The 14395-nt window shown below is 39.3% G+C and overlaps 1 protein-coding gene across 2 annotated transcripts in view; it reads left to right on the top strand.

The window, feature by feature from the left end:
• The window catches only part of NFKB2 (nuclear factor kappa B subunit 2), a 178584-nt gene that overhangs the window by 119861 nt on the left and 44328 nt on the right, over window positions 1–14395 (top strand). For both annotated transcript variants that reach the window (XM_053691952.1, XM_053691953.1), the window contains exons 9-15: window positions 4517–4602; window positions 5524–5662; window positions 10363–10485; window positions 11572–11805; window positions 12149–12281; window positions 12943–13057; window positions 13973–14180. In XM_053691952.1, the coding sequence (XP_053547927.1) occupies window positions 4517–4602; window positions 5524–5662; window positions 10363–10485; window positions 11572–11805; window positions 12149–12281; window positions 12943–13057; window positions 13973–14180 (1038 nt within the window). The remainder of the gene's footprint in view (window positions 1–4516; window positions 4603–5523; window positions 5663–10362; window positions 10486–11571; window positions 11806–12148; window positions 12282–12942; window positions 13058–13972; window positions 14181–14395) is intronic.

Here is a 14395-nt window from a genome sequence, read left to right as displayed (position 1 = left end):
AAGAAATAATGTGGGTTTAATGTCCCTTTAAGGGACAGTAAAGTCATAATTAGACACTCATGATTTAGATAGAGAATACAATTTTAACTTTCCAATTTACTTCTATTATTTAATTTGCTTCCATATTTTGTTATCTTATGCAGAAAGATTTGCCTAAGTAAGCTTAGGAGCAGCAAAGAACCTAGGTTCTAGCTGCTGATTGGTGGCTGTATATATATATATATATATACCGATTGTCATTGACTCCCCCATGTGTTCATATGAAACCAGTAGTGCATTGCTGCTCCTTCAACAAATGACAACGAAATAATGAAGCAAATTTGATAATAGAGGTAAACTGGAAAGTTGTTTAAAATTGTAAGTTCTACCTAAATCATAAAGGAAATTGTTTGGGTTTTATGTCCCTTTAAGATGGAAAAAATGAGATTTCCCATATGGCAATATTTTTTGACAATCCTACAGCTTGAACAGCAGTGCCAATATTTAAGAAAACTTCCTGGAGACAAATGTTTATGGGTGATATTTTACTACCTTTATTTGGTTAAAATCTATTCAGCTTATTTTTTTGTCCCTATACTCACTCATGTCCCCTATACTCACTCATGCCCCCTATACTCACTCATGCCTCCTATACTCACTCATGTCCCCTTATACTCACTCATGCCCCCTATACTCACTCATGCCTCCTATACTCACTCATGTCCCCTATACTCACTCATGCCCCCTATACTCACTCATGCCTCCTATACTCACTCATGTCCCCTTATACTCACTCATGCCCCCTATACTCACTCATGCCCCCTATACTCACTCATGCCCCCTATACTCACTCATGCCCCCTATACTCACTCATGCCCCTTATACTCACTCATGCCCCTTATACTCACTCATGCCCCCTATACTCACTCATGCCCCCTATACTCACTCATGTCCCCTTATACTCACTCATGCCCCCTATACTCACTCATGCCCCCTATACTCACTCATGTCCCCTTATACTCACTCATGCCCCCTATACTCACTCATGTCCCCTTATACTCACTCATGCCTCCTATACTCACTCATGCCCCTTATACTCACTCATGCCCCCTATACTCACTCATGCCTCCTATACTCACTCATGCCCCTTATACTCACTCATGCCCCCTATATGCATTCATGCCCCCTATACTCACTCATGCCCCTTATACTCACTCATGCCCCCTATACTCACTCATGTCCCCTTATACTCACTCATGCCTCCTATACTCACTCATGCCCCTTATACTCACTCATGCCCCCTATACTCACTCATGCCTCCTATACTCACTCATGCCCCTTATACTCACTCATGCCCCCTATACGCATTCATGACCCCTATACTCAATCATGCCCCTTATACTCACTCATGCCCCCTATACGCATTCATGACCCCTATACTCACTCATGCCTCCTATACTCACTCATGCCCCTTATACTCACTCATGCCCCCTATACTCACTCATGCCTCCTATACTCACTCATGCCCCTTACACTCACTCATGCCCCCTATACTCACTCATGCCCCCTATACGCATTAATGACCCCTATACTCACTCATGCCCCTTATACTCACTCATGCCCCCTATACTCACTCATGCCCCCTATATTCACTCATGCCCCCTATACTCACTCATGCCCCTATACTCACTCATGCCCCTATACTCACTCATGCCCCTATACTCACTCATTCCCTTTATACTCACTCATGCCCCTATACTCACTCATGCCCCTATACTCACTCATGCCCCTATACTCACTCATGTCCCCGATCGTTGGTGGCGTGTAAGGGTTATGATGCAGGCGGGTGGGCTGAAAGGGGCGGTGGGACTGCTGCGCTGCAGTTCCTTAAACATTTTGGCCGGTGCACACGGGCTTTAACACTAGTATTTGCTATAAATTACTTTTAAAGCTAGACATATGGGGTATTCCTAAAACCAGGACAACATGATGAATTCATTTGTAGGGATTTCTCTTTAGCTACACTAGTTTTATAGATATCGTTATAAAGAAACCCATATAGGGTATCACAGGAATGGCCTTTTTCTGATAAAATGGTGGCTAATTTGTATGTTGACAAGAGTGGATAATTAATTGGAAACAAAAAGTGAGCAAAAATGTGAAAATTGCCCGTGTCATTTAAGAACAGAATACGCACTCGTGCCCCCTATACTCACTCATGCCCCCTATACGCACTCATGCCCCCTATACTCATTCATGTCCCCTTATACTCACTCATGTCCCCTTATACTCACTCATGCCCCCTATACTCACTCATGCCCCCTATACGCACTCATGCCCCCTATACTCATTCATGTCCCCTTATACTCACTCATGTCCCCTTATACTCACTCATGCCCCCTATACTCACTCATGCCCCTATACTCACTCATGCCCCCTATACTCACTCATGCCCCTATACTCACTCATGTCCCCGATCGTTGGTGGCGTGTGAGGGTTATGATGCAGGCGGGTGGGCTGAAGGGGGCGGTGGGACTGCTGCGCTGCAGTTCCTTAAACATTTTGGCCGGTGCACACGGGCTTTAACACTAGTATTTGCTATAAATTACTTTTAAAGCTAGACATATGGGGTATTCCTAAAACCAGGACAACATGATGAATTCATTTGTAGGGATTTCTCTTTAGCTACACTAGTTTTATAGATATTGTTATAAAGAAACCCATATAGGGTATCACAGGAATGGTCTTTTTCTGTTAAAATGGTGGCTAATTTGTATGTTGACAAGAGTGGATAATTAATTGTAAACCAAAAGTGAGCAAAAATGTGAAAATTGCCCGTGTCATTTAAGAACAGAAACTGGTGAAAACCTGTGTTCTTAAAGGGTCAAACTCAGCAGCAAAGAAAGCAATGTTTTGGATCTCTGCTTAAAGGGACATGAAACTCAAAATGTTTCTTTCATGATTCAGTCAGAACATATGATTTTACAAAACTTTCTAAATTACCTTTATTATCAAATTTGCTTTAGTCTCTTGGTATCCTTAGTTGAAAAGCAAACAGGTAAGCTCAAGAGCAGCAGTGCATTACTGGTAACTAGCTGCTGATTGGTGGCTGCACATAAATTACTCTTTTCATTGGTTCAACAGATGTGTTCAGTTAGCTCGCAGTAATACTTTGCTGCTTCTTCAATAAAGGATACCAAGAGAATGGAGCAAATTTGATTATAGAAGTACAGGGGGAAGTTGTTTAAAATTACAGGCTCTCTCTGAATCATCAAATAAACATTTGGGGTTTGATTTCCTTTAATTTAAGTTTTCCTTTGCATTGTATTTTACTGACATGTCAGGTATGCTTTAAAGGGATATAAACAGTACGTTTCATTGATGTAATAAAAAGCACTAAGCAGCAGGTTCTACCATTGCAATATGTATTATTCATCATTTTAAACGTTTTTCCCTTTTATTTCTTTTTCTTTTTTTAACTTCATGTGTGCAGTGTCCATTACTTCCTGTCCCAGCTCCACAAGGAGCAGCTACCCTTTTGAAGAAGTTGCTAGTAGACTCATGCACTAATTATAATCTTGCCCATGCTCAGAAGAGGACTGCAACAATAATGTGACAGTAGAACTTAAAGGGACAGTCTATTCCAGAATTTGTATTGTTTGAACCTCTGTGATTACCTTATATCTAAGCCTCTGCAGACTGCCCCCTTATTGCAGTTCTTTTGTCAGACTTGCATTTTCGCCAATCAGTGGTGAGTTATAAATAACTCTGCGGGAGTGAGCACAATGTTATATATATGGCACACATGAACTAGCACTTTCTAGCTGGGAAAAACTTTTAAAATGCACTAATATAAGAGGCGGCCTTCAAGGGCTTGGAAATTAGCATATGAGTCGACCTAGGTTTAGCTTTCAACAAAGAATACCAAAGAACAAAGCATTTTTGACAATAAAAGTAAATTGGAAAGTTGTTCAAAATTACATGCCCTATCTGAACCATGAAGTATAATTTTGACTAGACAGTCCCTTTTAGTATTTTTTATAATAGTAGCTCCTTTATCTCACTAAAGGCAACGACTACAGTGAGAATTTCTAAAAGTTCATTTTTCAAGAAAAGTTGTTGCTGTTTTTAACACAATCTGTGTTATTTAAGTTTACTTTTATTTGCACTAAATGAGCAATGTTTTATATCCCTTTAAGGATCAAGTCAATGTAGAAATACTAGAAAATAAAGAAAAAATATAGAAATAAAAGTCCTATCATGGTGAAATTTCTTCTCAATTTATTGGTATCTAATTGTAAACAGACAATCATTTAAAACCAGTCCTAGTTGCTGTTTTGTTCTGGGCTGTTTTGTATAAATATTTATTCTAATGACAATGACAGCTGACAACCCTACTTGGTGTGAGCACTTCTGCATATATGTGTCATTTACGTCATGTTACAGACACATGACAGTTACATGTAACCAGAGCAGTGTTTAGGGGTATAGAGCACGGACTGTATCCCCCCAAGTCACATGTCCTACCTCTCTCTAGATGACATAGAAGTGCGCTTTTATGAAGACGATGACAATGGCTGGCAAGCGTTTGGCGACTTCTCACCCACAGACGTACATAAGCAGGTACACAATTTTATTTGATTTAAATTTATATTAAATTTCCCACTAAAATCACATCACATAATTTTGTTACTGTGCAGAGCTCCCAAATCACATTAACCAGTGTAATTTCATGTCTGCAGGATATTGTGTTAGTGTGTGAGATCTGATGTCTGCAATAGTTATTTGTATATCCAGAAATGTAGCTAATATTTTGTGGTATATTTCCTTAATATTGATTTATTTATTTAACCAAGGTATTGCTTTATAGCAGTAATATAATGTGTGGTCTAGTGTTACAATACAAAGAAAAAACACTGTTGTGCTGTAAATCACAACTCAAATACATAAAATGTAAATAAATATTTTAACACACACAAAATATCAACACAACAAACAATGCAAAAAAAAAAGGCTAAATATTATTGTTCCAATATGTTACAAAATTAATAGATGAACATAAAGGATGTAACATAATTATCGTAGCACCCAGAAAACATTCACATACACATTCTGTAGTTAAATGAATATGGCTAATTCAAGGGGTATTAACATAAGATATTTTATTATACGTAGTAAAAACTATGCAATGTACTTTAATTACAGTATGTATTTTGCCTGCTTTAACTGTAATTTATGTTTAAAAATTGTGTTTACTTCCCCCAGAGTGTCTATAGTGCATCAGCAGATCTAAGATACAGACCCTGCAACATGCTGCATTGTGTTTTTATTGATTGGTGCAGGGTTTCATTAAAATCTTTTGCTAACTGCCAAATGTTTATTTTGTTCCACTTTATAAGGAGTTAGTCTTCTGCTGCAAACACAACAATATTTATTACACATATAATACAAATTGCTCTACCTTTGAACAGCTTATTGTATACCTGTAACCATTAGGCCCTTTAGATTTTACCTGAACCTAACGCATATGTTTTTTTCATCTAGTATGCCATAGTGTTTCGGACACCGCCGTATCACAAGATGAAGATTGATCGTCCGGTCACAGTTTTTTTACAGTTAAAGCGCAAAAAAGGTGGAGATGTCAGTGATTCAAAGCAGTTTACTTACTACCCCTTGGAGCAAGGTAAAGTTCTCACACCAAAAGGTTGTTGGTTTAAATAAGGACTATAGAGAAGAGTATTTAACTCCCTGGATGCCATAGTCGGCTATAAACCATTGCCGAGCAACTTATTTTTGCGTTATGTTAGCCAAAGGGTTAAAGAGACCAAGACTGAAAAGAGAGTTATCACATGTAAGCATTAAATTATGCATTAAACAGAAGCTTTGAATAATTACCTACATTTTGGGACAGCTTACAAGTCGAGAGCTAAACAACATTTTTGCTTGAGCACTAACAGAGCTCAAAGTTAAAATTTATTGCGGTCGGTTTTGCGCACGTATTACAAATTGAAAGTAAAAAGTTAGCTCACAAGCGAAAGACCGACTTCAGGACTTCGGATACCACATTGGTGCTAACTTCTTCTGTAAAAAAAACATAGTTATCGCTTGCACGCTAAACTGACACTGCATTAGACCAACTGCGCTAAACCCGAAGTGAGTTAGAATACTTTCAGTTCCTATGTTCTTCACATGAAAGAAAATGTTCTTTTTATTTTAAAAAATATATTTCTATATAAATATATTTGATTATTTTTTGTAAAATATATATTTTTACCTATACACTATATCTATATGAATGTTTATAGATAGATGTGTGTGTGTATATAATTGTATACATGTGTATTTATGTGTTTACATGTGTGTGTATATATGTATGTATGTATGCACATTTATATTTACACGTATAAACACATTTACAGTATACACATGTATACACTTATATAGGCTTATATAGACATGTATGCATACACACATACACATATTTAAACATTTAGGGGGGCGGAGCCAACTGCTAGAGCAACAAGACGCACCATAGCAGAGCTCCTGATACTTTTTCATTGAAAATCTAAAATTATGGCGTCCTGAGAAGCTATAACTATCTAAGATCTATTTATGACATATGCTGGAACATGGCCTCTATAATCTGAGCCTGAAATTTAATTTACTGGACTTTGAGAAGGCGCAGCGGCATCCTAAACGGCTCAAACCGAGACGGAGAATACAACGTGGTAATTGAGCCACTAAATACCCACTCGACAGACGGGCCCAGTTCATCAACTAGCCAGTTGTTGTTACCCCTGCACTACTCTGAAAATGGAGGAGTCATCCATCTATCTGGCTTTACTTCTAGAGGAATTATGCAGTAAAGCAGACAGGCAGTATCACGGCCTGCGGTCTCTCATTTCTAATTTGCGCAGCAAAGATGGCGCCGCTCACCTAACTGACAGAGATGTGGATGCGGCTAGCCAGACAGAAAATTCGATTTCACCGATCCCACTCATATATGAACGACCGCTGGGGCGGCAGACTGGTCAGGTTTCTGTAAATGTTCTGTTGGGGGCGATGAGCTGTGACCCGGCATACCCACATGCAGCCGCTGCGGTCATCTCTGTTGAGATCTTGCTGGAGTTGGCGGGAGCAGTTCCGACCATAGCTAAGAAACACTTCCAGCCCTTCCTTACCACCCACCTGCGGCACCAGGTTACTCACCCACGGAAGCCTGCGCATTTAGATATTTTACTTTGCGCTCCTCTAGCTCCTGACATCCTGCCCGACAAAGTCGGGCTGACACGGCTGGCTGATGGGAAGCCCCATCTAGACTTTGCTATGAGAAATCCCCCTGCTCGTTATGGGGATTCACAGTTACAGAGCCATCTTTGTACATCACAGATGCGCAGCAAGCAGCACCCAAGAAGCCTTGGGATGTCCCTCCACATTCTAAAGAAGCAGCTCTGGCTTTTAAATTACCATGTTAGTTGGGACATTAGGAGTACATCAGGGGTCCCTGTTTCTATAATTTATGCTATCGGAACTGAACAGAGACATTGCAAAACAGACTCTACACAACCCTATGCTGGTCTGTCAAGTGGCACTTTTGATCCAGGAGGTTAGGCTTGCTATCTGTCTGCCTGGCATATGGAACGGAGTTAGGAGACTCTAACTCGGTAGGCAGGTCTAAGGACATGGTCGTCAACATCATGGACATTATTTATAACTACAGATATATTAGTTTCAACCTGTTCATTATGTTTTATGTTTTATTTTATATATACGTTTGACTGTTCTGCTCCTCGTTCATAAAAGTTTTAATGAGTCATATATCTGTTTAAGCTAACCATATGAGTCTCCAGCAACTGCTAGCATTTGCTTTCATTAGCTATTGGTTTGGCCGTCTATGGCTCTATTACGTTAAACCATTTAGGTCTAAATAATATGTGTTTAAATACTTGTAACAATTGATTAATGGCTTATTGGATAGTTATTGGGGATTTTGCTACTGCGCTGAATGAGGGCAGTAAGAGTCAATCTGTTAAAAGAGAATATTACTGCTTATCATGCTAGCTGCCATATACGGTATAAAAGTTTAGACTGGGGCTCTATTGAGAGTTGGAATAGACTAAAATATTGGCTTCTAACTGTCAGTTTAGCAGTTATAGTGATGTCTACTGAGTGACTACTGTACCTTGCATGTTTTTTATGTTATTCATAGTTACTATTTTTTTTTATTTATTTATTTATTTATTTTTTGAGCAAAATTATATCCAGTATCAGTAAGACAACCTGGAACATTATCTCCCCAAGCGTTTGGGATCACATATGTTATTAAGTTCCCTAATATTTTTACTTCTTATAACTTAATGATCATAATATTCTAAGCCATAGTTAGCCTCTTAGTAGATCAGTTCCACACCTCCTGAGCTCCCTCCTGACATGAGCAGACTCATGCAGGATCTTTCACTGTGAATATTCAGCCCGAAAGGTGAGACTACTTTTTAATGTAATTCATCACTTCTAATATATATATATTTAGCTCACAAGTATTCATTTATATTCCTAATGTTACATAGTTTCCTCAGGACATTATTTTATCAGTACTAGCAGGGAAATCTCCATATCAGTAGTATTATTTTATATCTATACCTGTTACACGTAATATTAGGTTATGGAGGAAAGATCTGTCCTCGGCACATAAGAGAGATACAGTTTAGGCCTTGAGATTAACCTCATTATGCTCCCATATCGATGTCTACAGATGCCCTATACATTACCTAGATATTTTTAAGACTTTACTTAGCTATTAAAACTACAGTGCACTTTGTGTCCTGATAATAGTAACTATAAGCTCGCCAGGTTGATCGGCTCCGCCTTCCACTCCCCCTCCACCCCCCCTACTTTATTTCGAGCGGCTCTCGCCCGCTGCATCCCCCCCCATAAATCCATAAAGCTACCTCCCCCCCCCTGCCCTAACTATATCTGAGTGGTAACTCTAATTTGTTTTCTATACGGCATGGAGGGGATCATTTTGGTTTTCTCTACTACCTTTATTGTAAAACTGAAGTCTCACTATTGATTGCCCTAATATTATAATAATGTTTGAGCTATATGGATATAGTATGCCCTTTCTGCAGGGCTTTGTCTGTAATACTTACTTAACAATATGGTATTTGCACTTCTCTGTAATTGTTTTGAGGCATTTCCTTTTGTTGTATTTATGCACGACTTCAATAAAAAAATATTTAAAAAAACAAAAAACAAAAAAAAAAAACATTTATACATATTGGAGCCCTTCCCAGTCAATGTGCCATCTACCATATCCTTTTTTAACCCTTTTAATGCCCTTTTATTAATATTAATTATATACTTTTATTAAAAAGTGTACATATGTGAATAATACTTTATTTAAAAGTTTTTTTTATTGTGTTTTGTGCAACTTTTTTTTTAACCCTTACACTTTACTTCAGGTCTGAAGTTGCACTAAATATAATAGCGCAGTTTCGGCTTGCACTTAAGTGCAAACTATAAGTTTCGACTTGTAGTACCAGCTCAAATTAGCGCCGTTGGGATATCCATTGAAAATATATACTGTGCTTGAGCGAAGACGGCTGGGCTAATCCTTCTCTGATTAATGCGCTTTACCATGGACTTGTATTATAAAAGTTGATAGCAAAGTCAAGCGATATTGGTTATTGCGCCCACACTATCATTAGCGCACCACTTGTAATCTGGCCCTTTCTTTGTTTCCATTCCAGTGTAGTATTTCAGTTTGGCAGTATTTTTTGTCCCTAATTCACTAACCTAAGAGTTAGGAATGGAGAGTGCTCAACAGATGTGAAAAACTCTGGACTATCTCTGTAACATGTTATCACTTTAGAAAGTGTTGTAAGGTGCTGACATGATATGTTTACAAAACAAAGAATCAAATTGCATTCCCCACTTATCTCTGCTGATTTAAGCAATGTACATAACAAAACAATACTTTCACTACATGGGTCCGTCTGCTTTCGGCAGTTGGTAAAATGTAACTTTGCACAGCTTTGTGCTTCTAACCATGCGAGAGCAGGGTCTGACAATCAACCCGATCCAGCATGTTCTAGGTGATTTTTCTCTGCCACCTTTGAGGTGGAGAAGAACCAGAAACTGCTTCGTAAATCTGTAGTTGCAGGGTCACTCATGTGAGCTGCACCACAAGGCCTCAGAGGCTGCACGTACATATTGATATCATTTCCTCTTTGTAACTACTGAGAAGTAGATCTTCCATTAAGTCTTGTGTGAGTAAGGACCCATTAAAGACAACAACTCCTATAGAATATACTGTAGCACAAACCAACTTACTCTATCAATTGCAGTTTCCTCTTGTGACAGACACAAATACATTATTTTCAGATAAAGAAGAAGTGGAGAGAAAAAAACGCAAGGATCTCCCAACTTTCAACAACCACTTCTATGGCGGAGGGGCCCCCATGGGCGGCGCTGGAGGTGGATCTGGTAGCTTTGGACTTGGAGGAAGTAAGTGCACACATATTGGTTTATGTGGTTAAATCCTGGTTAAAGAGACAGTAAAGTTAAAATTTAAACTTTCATGATTCAGAGAGAGCTCGCAATAAAAATAGTTTTTTTTTTAAATTCCAATTTACTTTTAGAAAATTTGCTTTGTTCTCTTGGTATCCTTTGTTGAAAAGTAAACCTAGGTAGGCTGATAGGAGCTCAGGAGCGTGCATGTGTCTTTAGCACTTTATGACTGCAGCATTTGAAACAATGTATAACATTGCTACAAACAATGTTACGCTTTAAAGGGGCTGAGGAACTAATCCTACATTAATCTGATACCAAGGGCTCCATGTACGAAGCAGCGAAAGCTGCTCCGGAGCCTTTGCGGGGCAGGTTCGCATATGCGAGCCGAAGCAGCGGTCATTAGACCGCTGCTTCCTACACCCTACGCCACCTCTTAGGTGGCGAAGCAAAATCACTGAGAGCTCGCTCGCTCTCGGTGATTGACAGCCCCTTCAGTCACGTGATTGGTCGCGCGACTGAAGGGGCGGGCATTACACACTCCGCTGAGTGTGTAATGGTACATACGGGCAAGCGGATCAATAGATCCGCTGCCCGTGTGTAGCGGAGGCGGGCGGACAGCTTCGCGAGTTAAGAAGCTGTCCGCCCGCCTCTTAGTACATGGAGCCCCAAATTGTTACAGGTACAAAATATCCTTATCCCACTGAAACATAAACAAAAAGCATTTTTTATGAAGAAGCTGTATCACAATAGGGTGACGTTTCTGTTCATTTAAGAGCTCCACAGGAGGAGGGGAATATAAGTCTCTGACATTATAGACATATTTTTATTTAACACCTCAGATGCCAGGGAAGGACGTTTCTCTTATAGATGTGTGAAAAGCAGCTTCTGCTGAAATAACACAAATAAATGACATCTGCCGCTAGTGACGTAAAAAGTTTTATTAAGGTTTTTTTTCCTTACATAGCAAAATATTCTGAAGGGGATTAAAATGAAGGTTTTCTTCACCTCTCAGTGCTCAGTCATTTCTCAAATATAACCCAATAGTTTAGACTTTTTTTTGTTTTGTTTTTTTCTCACTAGGCAGTAACATGAATTTCAACTTTGCCAGCTTGCCCCCCAGTTATTACAGTTCCGGGCATGTGGGGGGCTACCAGGGCGGGGGGCACATGATGAAAGACTCAGCACCTGTGGAACCTAACGAGAGAAAAGAGACGTTGGAAAACATTAAACTGGAAAACGAAGAATCTGAGCCACAAAGGGAGAGCGCTGTGTCCCAGCAGAGGATTGTACACTATAGGGAGTTATGGCATCAAGGTACTGCACAAACAGGTGCACGTGTGTCTGCCTGATACACATCTGGAGGGAGCAGTTACGCAGGGTCACATGACTGAGGGGGTCATAGGGAATAATGTAATGCTGGGAATGTAATATACATTTCACATTTAGCAGATAGCTACTTATATATAATATTTGTGCTTCTTAGTTTTAACTTGGCTGCCAGAGAGGTCTGCGTCACTCTGTATAGCAAGGCATTGCAGTATTTCCTGGTGGCCAAGCATTTTCTTATTGACGCTAGTAGTGTGGCCTGTTTTAGCGAGGGGATCCTGGTAATGCATCCTTTAGAAGTTTAACTCCTGATGTGTGTCTCTGCCTGCAGCTAATATGAGGATGCTGTCCCACGTTCAGCGCACATCACAAGCTTTACTGGACTACGCCAGGACTTCGGATCCTCGCATGCTCCTGGCAGTGCAGAGACCTTTAACGTCAACGCGGGATGAAAACGGAGACACGTAAATTAGTTTTCCTTTATTAAATGTGGTTAATACTTTTGCATTCAATTCACAAATAATAAAATTTTGATTGGTTTAAAGTGGAAAAATATGAAACCATTTTGGTTTTAAATGCAATTTTCTTAGCTCGAAAAAACATCTTTATAGTAATTAATTTTTATTATTTGTCCCTGAGCTATCAATTAGCTCCCGCTTCCACTTATTCAATGTTTTAGCAAAAGTGATATTATTTATGTTAAAGCAACACAATTGTGTCACTTATGGTAATTTGTATCTATTCACTGAACAGCCATTTTTTACAAATTACTTATAATAATTGTGCGGCCTCTTGATGTTTTTAAAGTAAATCTGTAAGATTTTGTAGGTGTGTAAGGATGCATTGTAAGAGGAGATTCACTTACAAAACATGAAGCGAACCTGAATTTGAATGAACTTTACTATATACTATTTTGTGTACGATTATTAGGGGTGGGGCATAATTCCCTGACCTGGTTTTAATACAAAATGGTGGATAATGTTTTTGCCTCCCTGGTTGCTATCTGGTTTTATATCAGGGCACAGTTGCAAATTTGGCAAATCTGTTTTTATTTTAATTTTTGGTGAGATTTTATGTTGATAATATAAACGCAGATGAGTTCATGGTCACTGTGTCCTTTTTCAGACCTTTACATATCGCCATCATACACGGGCAGACGTCTGTCATCCATCAACTCGTTCATGTCATCGCGAGTATCCCCAACCAACAGATTATCAACATGAGGAACCACCTGCACCAGGTACAAAACTACCCTAGTGGGTAAGGCAAGGGTACTCAGGGATTGGTCTGATTATCTAAAGGGTGGTGCCTGAAGCCTATTCATGTAGAACGTCTAACAGCTGATGAAAATGTCATATTTAAACAGCCATAAAAGAAAAGTACCTTTTTGTACATCCATAGTATATATCTGCAAATAAACACTGCATTTTAAAAGCAGTTTGGTGACAAACATTGCAGATTTTCATATCTAGACCAGGCCTAATCCTCTTGAAAAACTCCTTTGCTGCCAGACGTAACTTAGCTTTTGAACTGCTGCAAGCAATCACAGTGCAGCATGTAGCCTGGTCATGCACTCCAGCCTATCTAGGGTAGTGAAAAAATCATGACTTTCTGAGGTAAATTACAGTTAAACACAACAAAATAAATAATCGAACATTGCTATGTTTAATTAAGCAGTTTATAGGGGTTAACTTTGAGTTTAAAGGGACATAAAACTACAATACATGTTATATTATTTTCTTATGACACGATTGATTGTCTGTGCCTATGTTTTAATCATTCAAACACCTGATGAAAGTCAGCTCTAGATCGTCAATGCACTACTGATCTGATGATGGACATATGCCACTGAGCCAATCAGCAGTGGCATATGTGCATTGGCACCAATCACTAACCACAATCGGCACAGGACTGCTTTTCAGAGGTTAAACACATAGATAAAGTCAAGCAATAGGGAAATAGGAAAATGCCCTGATTAATCTTGCAGGTTTATGTCCCTTTAAGGAATATAGTGCGGTTGTTTACAGACCTGCTATTTCTGAGTTAGACATATAGGGACTTTGCTAATGTTCTTTTAGACATGGCTGCAGCTGGAGGCGTTTTCTGAGCGTTGATTTGGCGTTGGCATCATGTGACCTGCTTTTCTTGCCCTTAGACTCCTCTGCACCTTGGCGTGATTACCCAGCAGTATAGTGTGGTGACGTTACTGCTGAGAGCTGGGGCTGATCCCACTATCCTTGATCGTTATGGGAACTCTGTGTTTCACTTGGCCGTGCAAGCAAGGGATGAGAAGATGCTTAATGTTCTGCTGACTCACATGTCCACTGCCCACAGGAACCTTCTCAACATGCCAGATTATCATGGTGAGTAGAATATTCTGTATAACAATTCCTATAAAAAAGTCTGCCTCATACGTGTTTGTAAAGGGCACGGAAGTAACAAAAAGAATCTAATTTGTTACAGCATTTTATAGGTAAAGTCAGGTCCAGACTTTTCTGGCCCACTAAGGTTATGATCTAACATACACACTACATATATCCAGCTGGCTCCAGAAGGTTTCTATTTATTCTTTGTTTCA

Source organism: Bombina bombina, chromosome 9, assembly GCF_027579735.1.
Source record: "Bombina bombina isolate aBomBom1 chromosome 9, aBomBom1.pri, whole genome shotgun sequence".
NCBI classification, from domain to species: Eukaryota; Metazoa; Chordata; class Amphibia; order Anura; family Bombinatoridae; genus Bombina; species Bombina bombina.
Note: the sequence above shows the minus strand (reverse complement) of the source record. Positions and strands in the feature narration are given on the sequence as shown.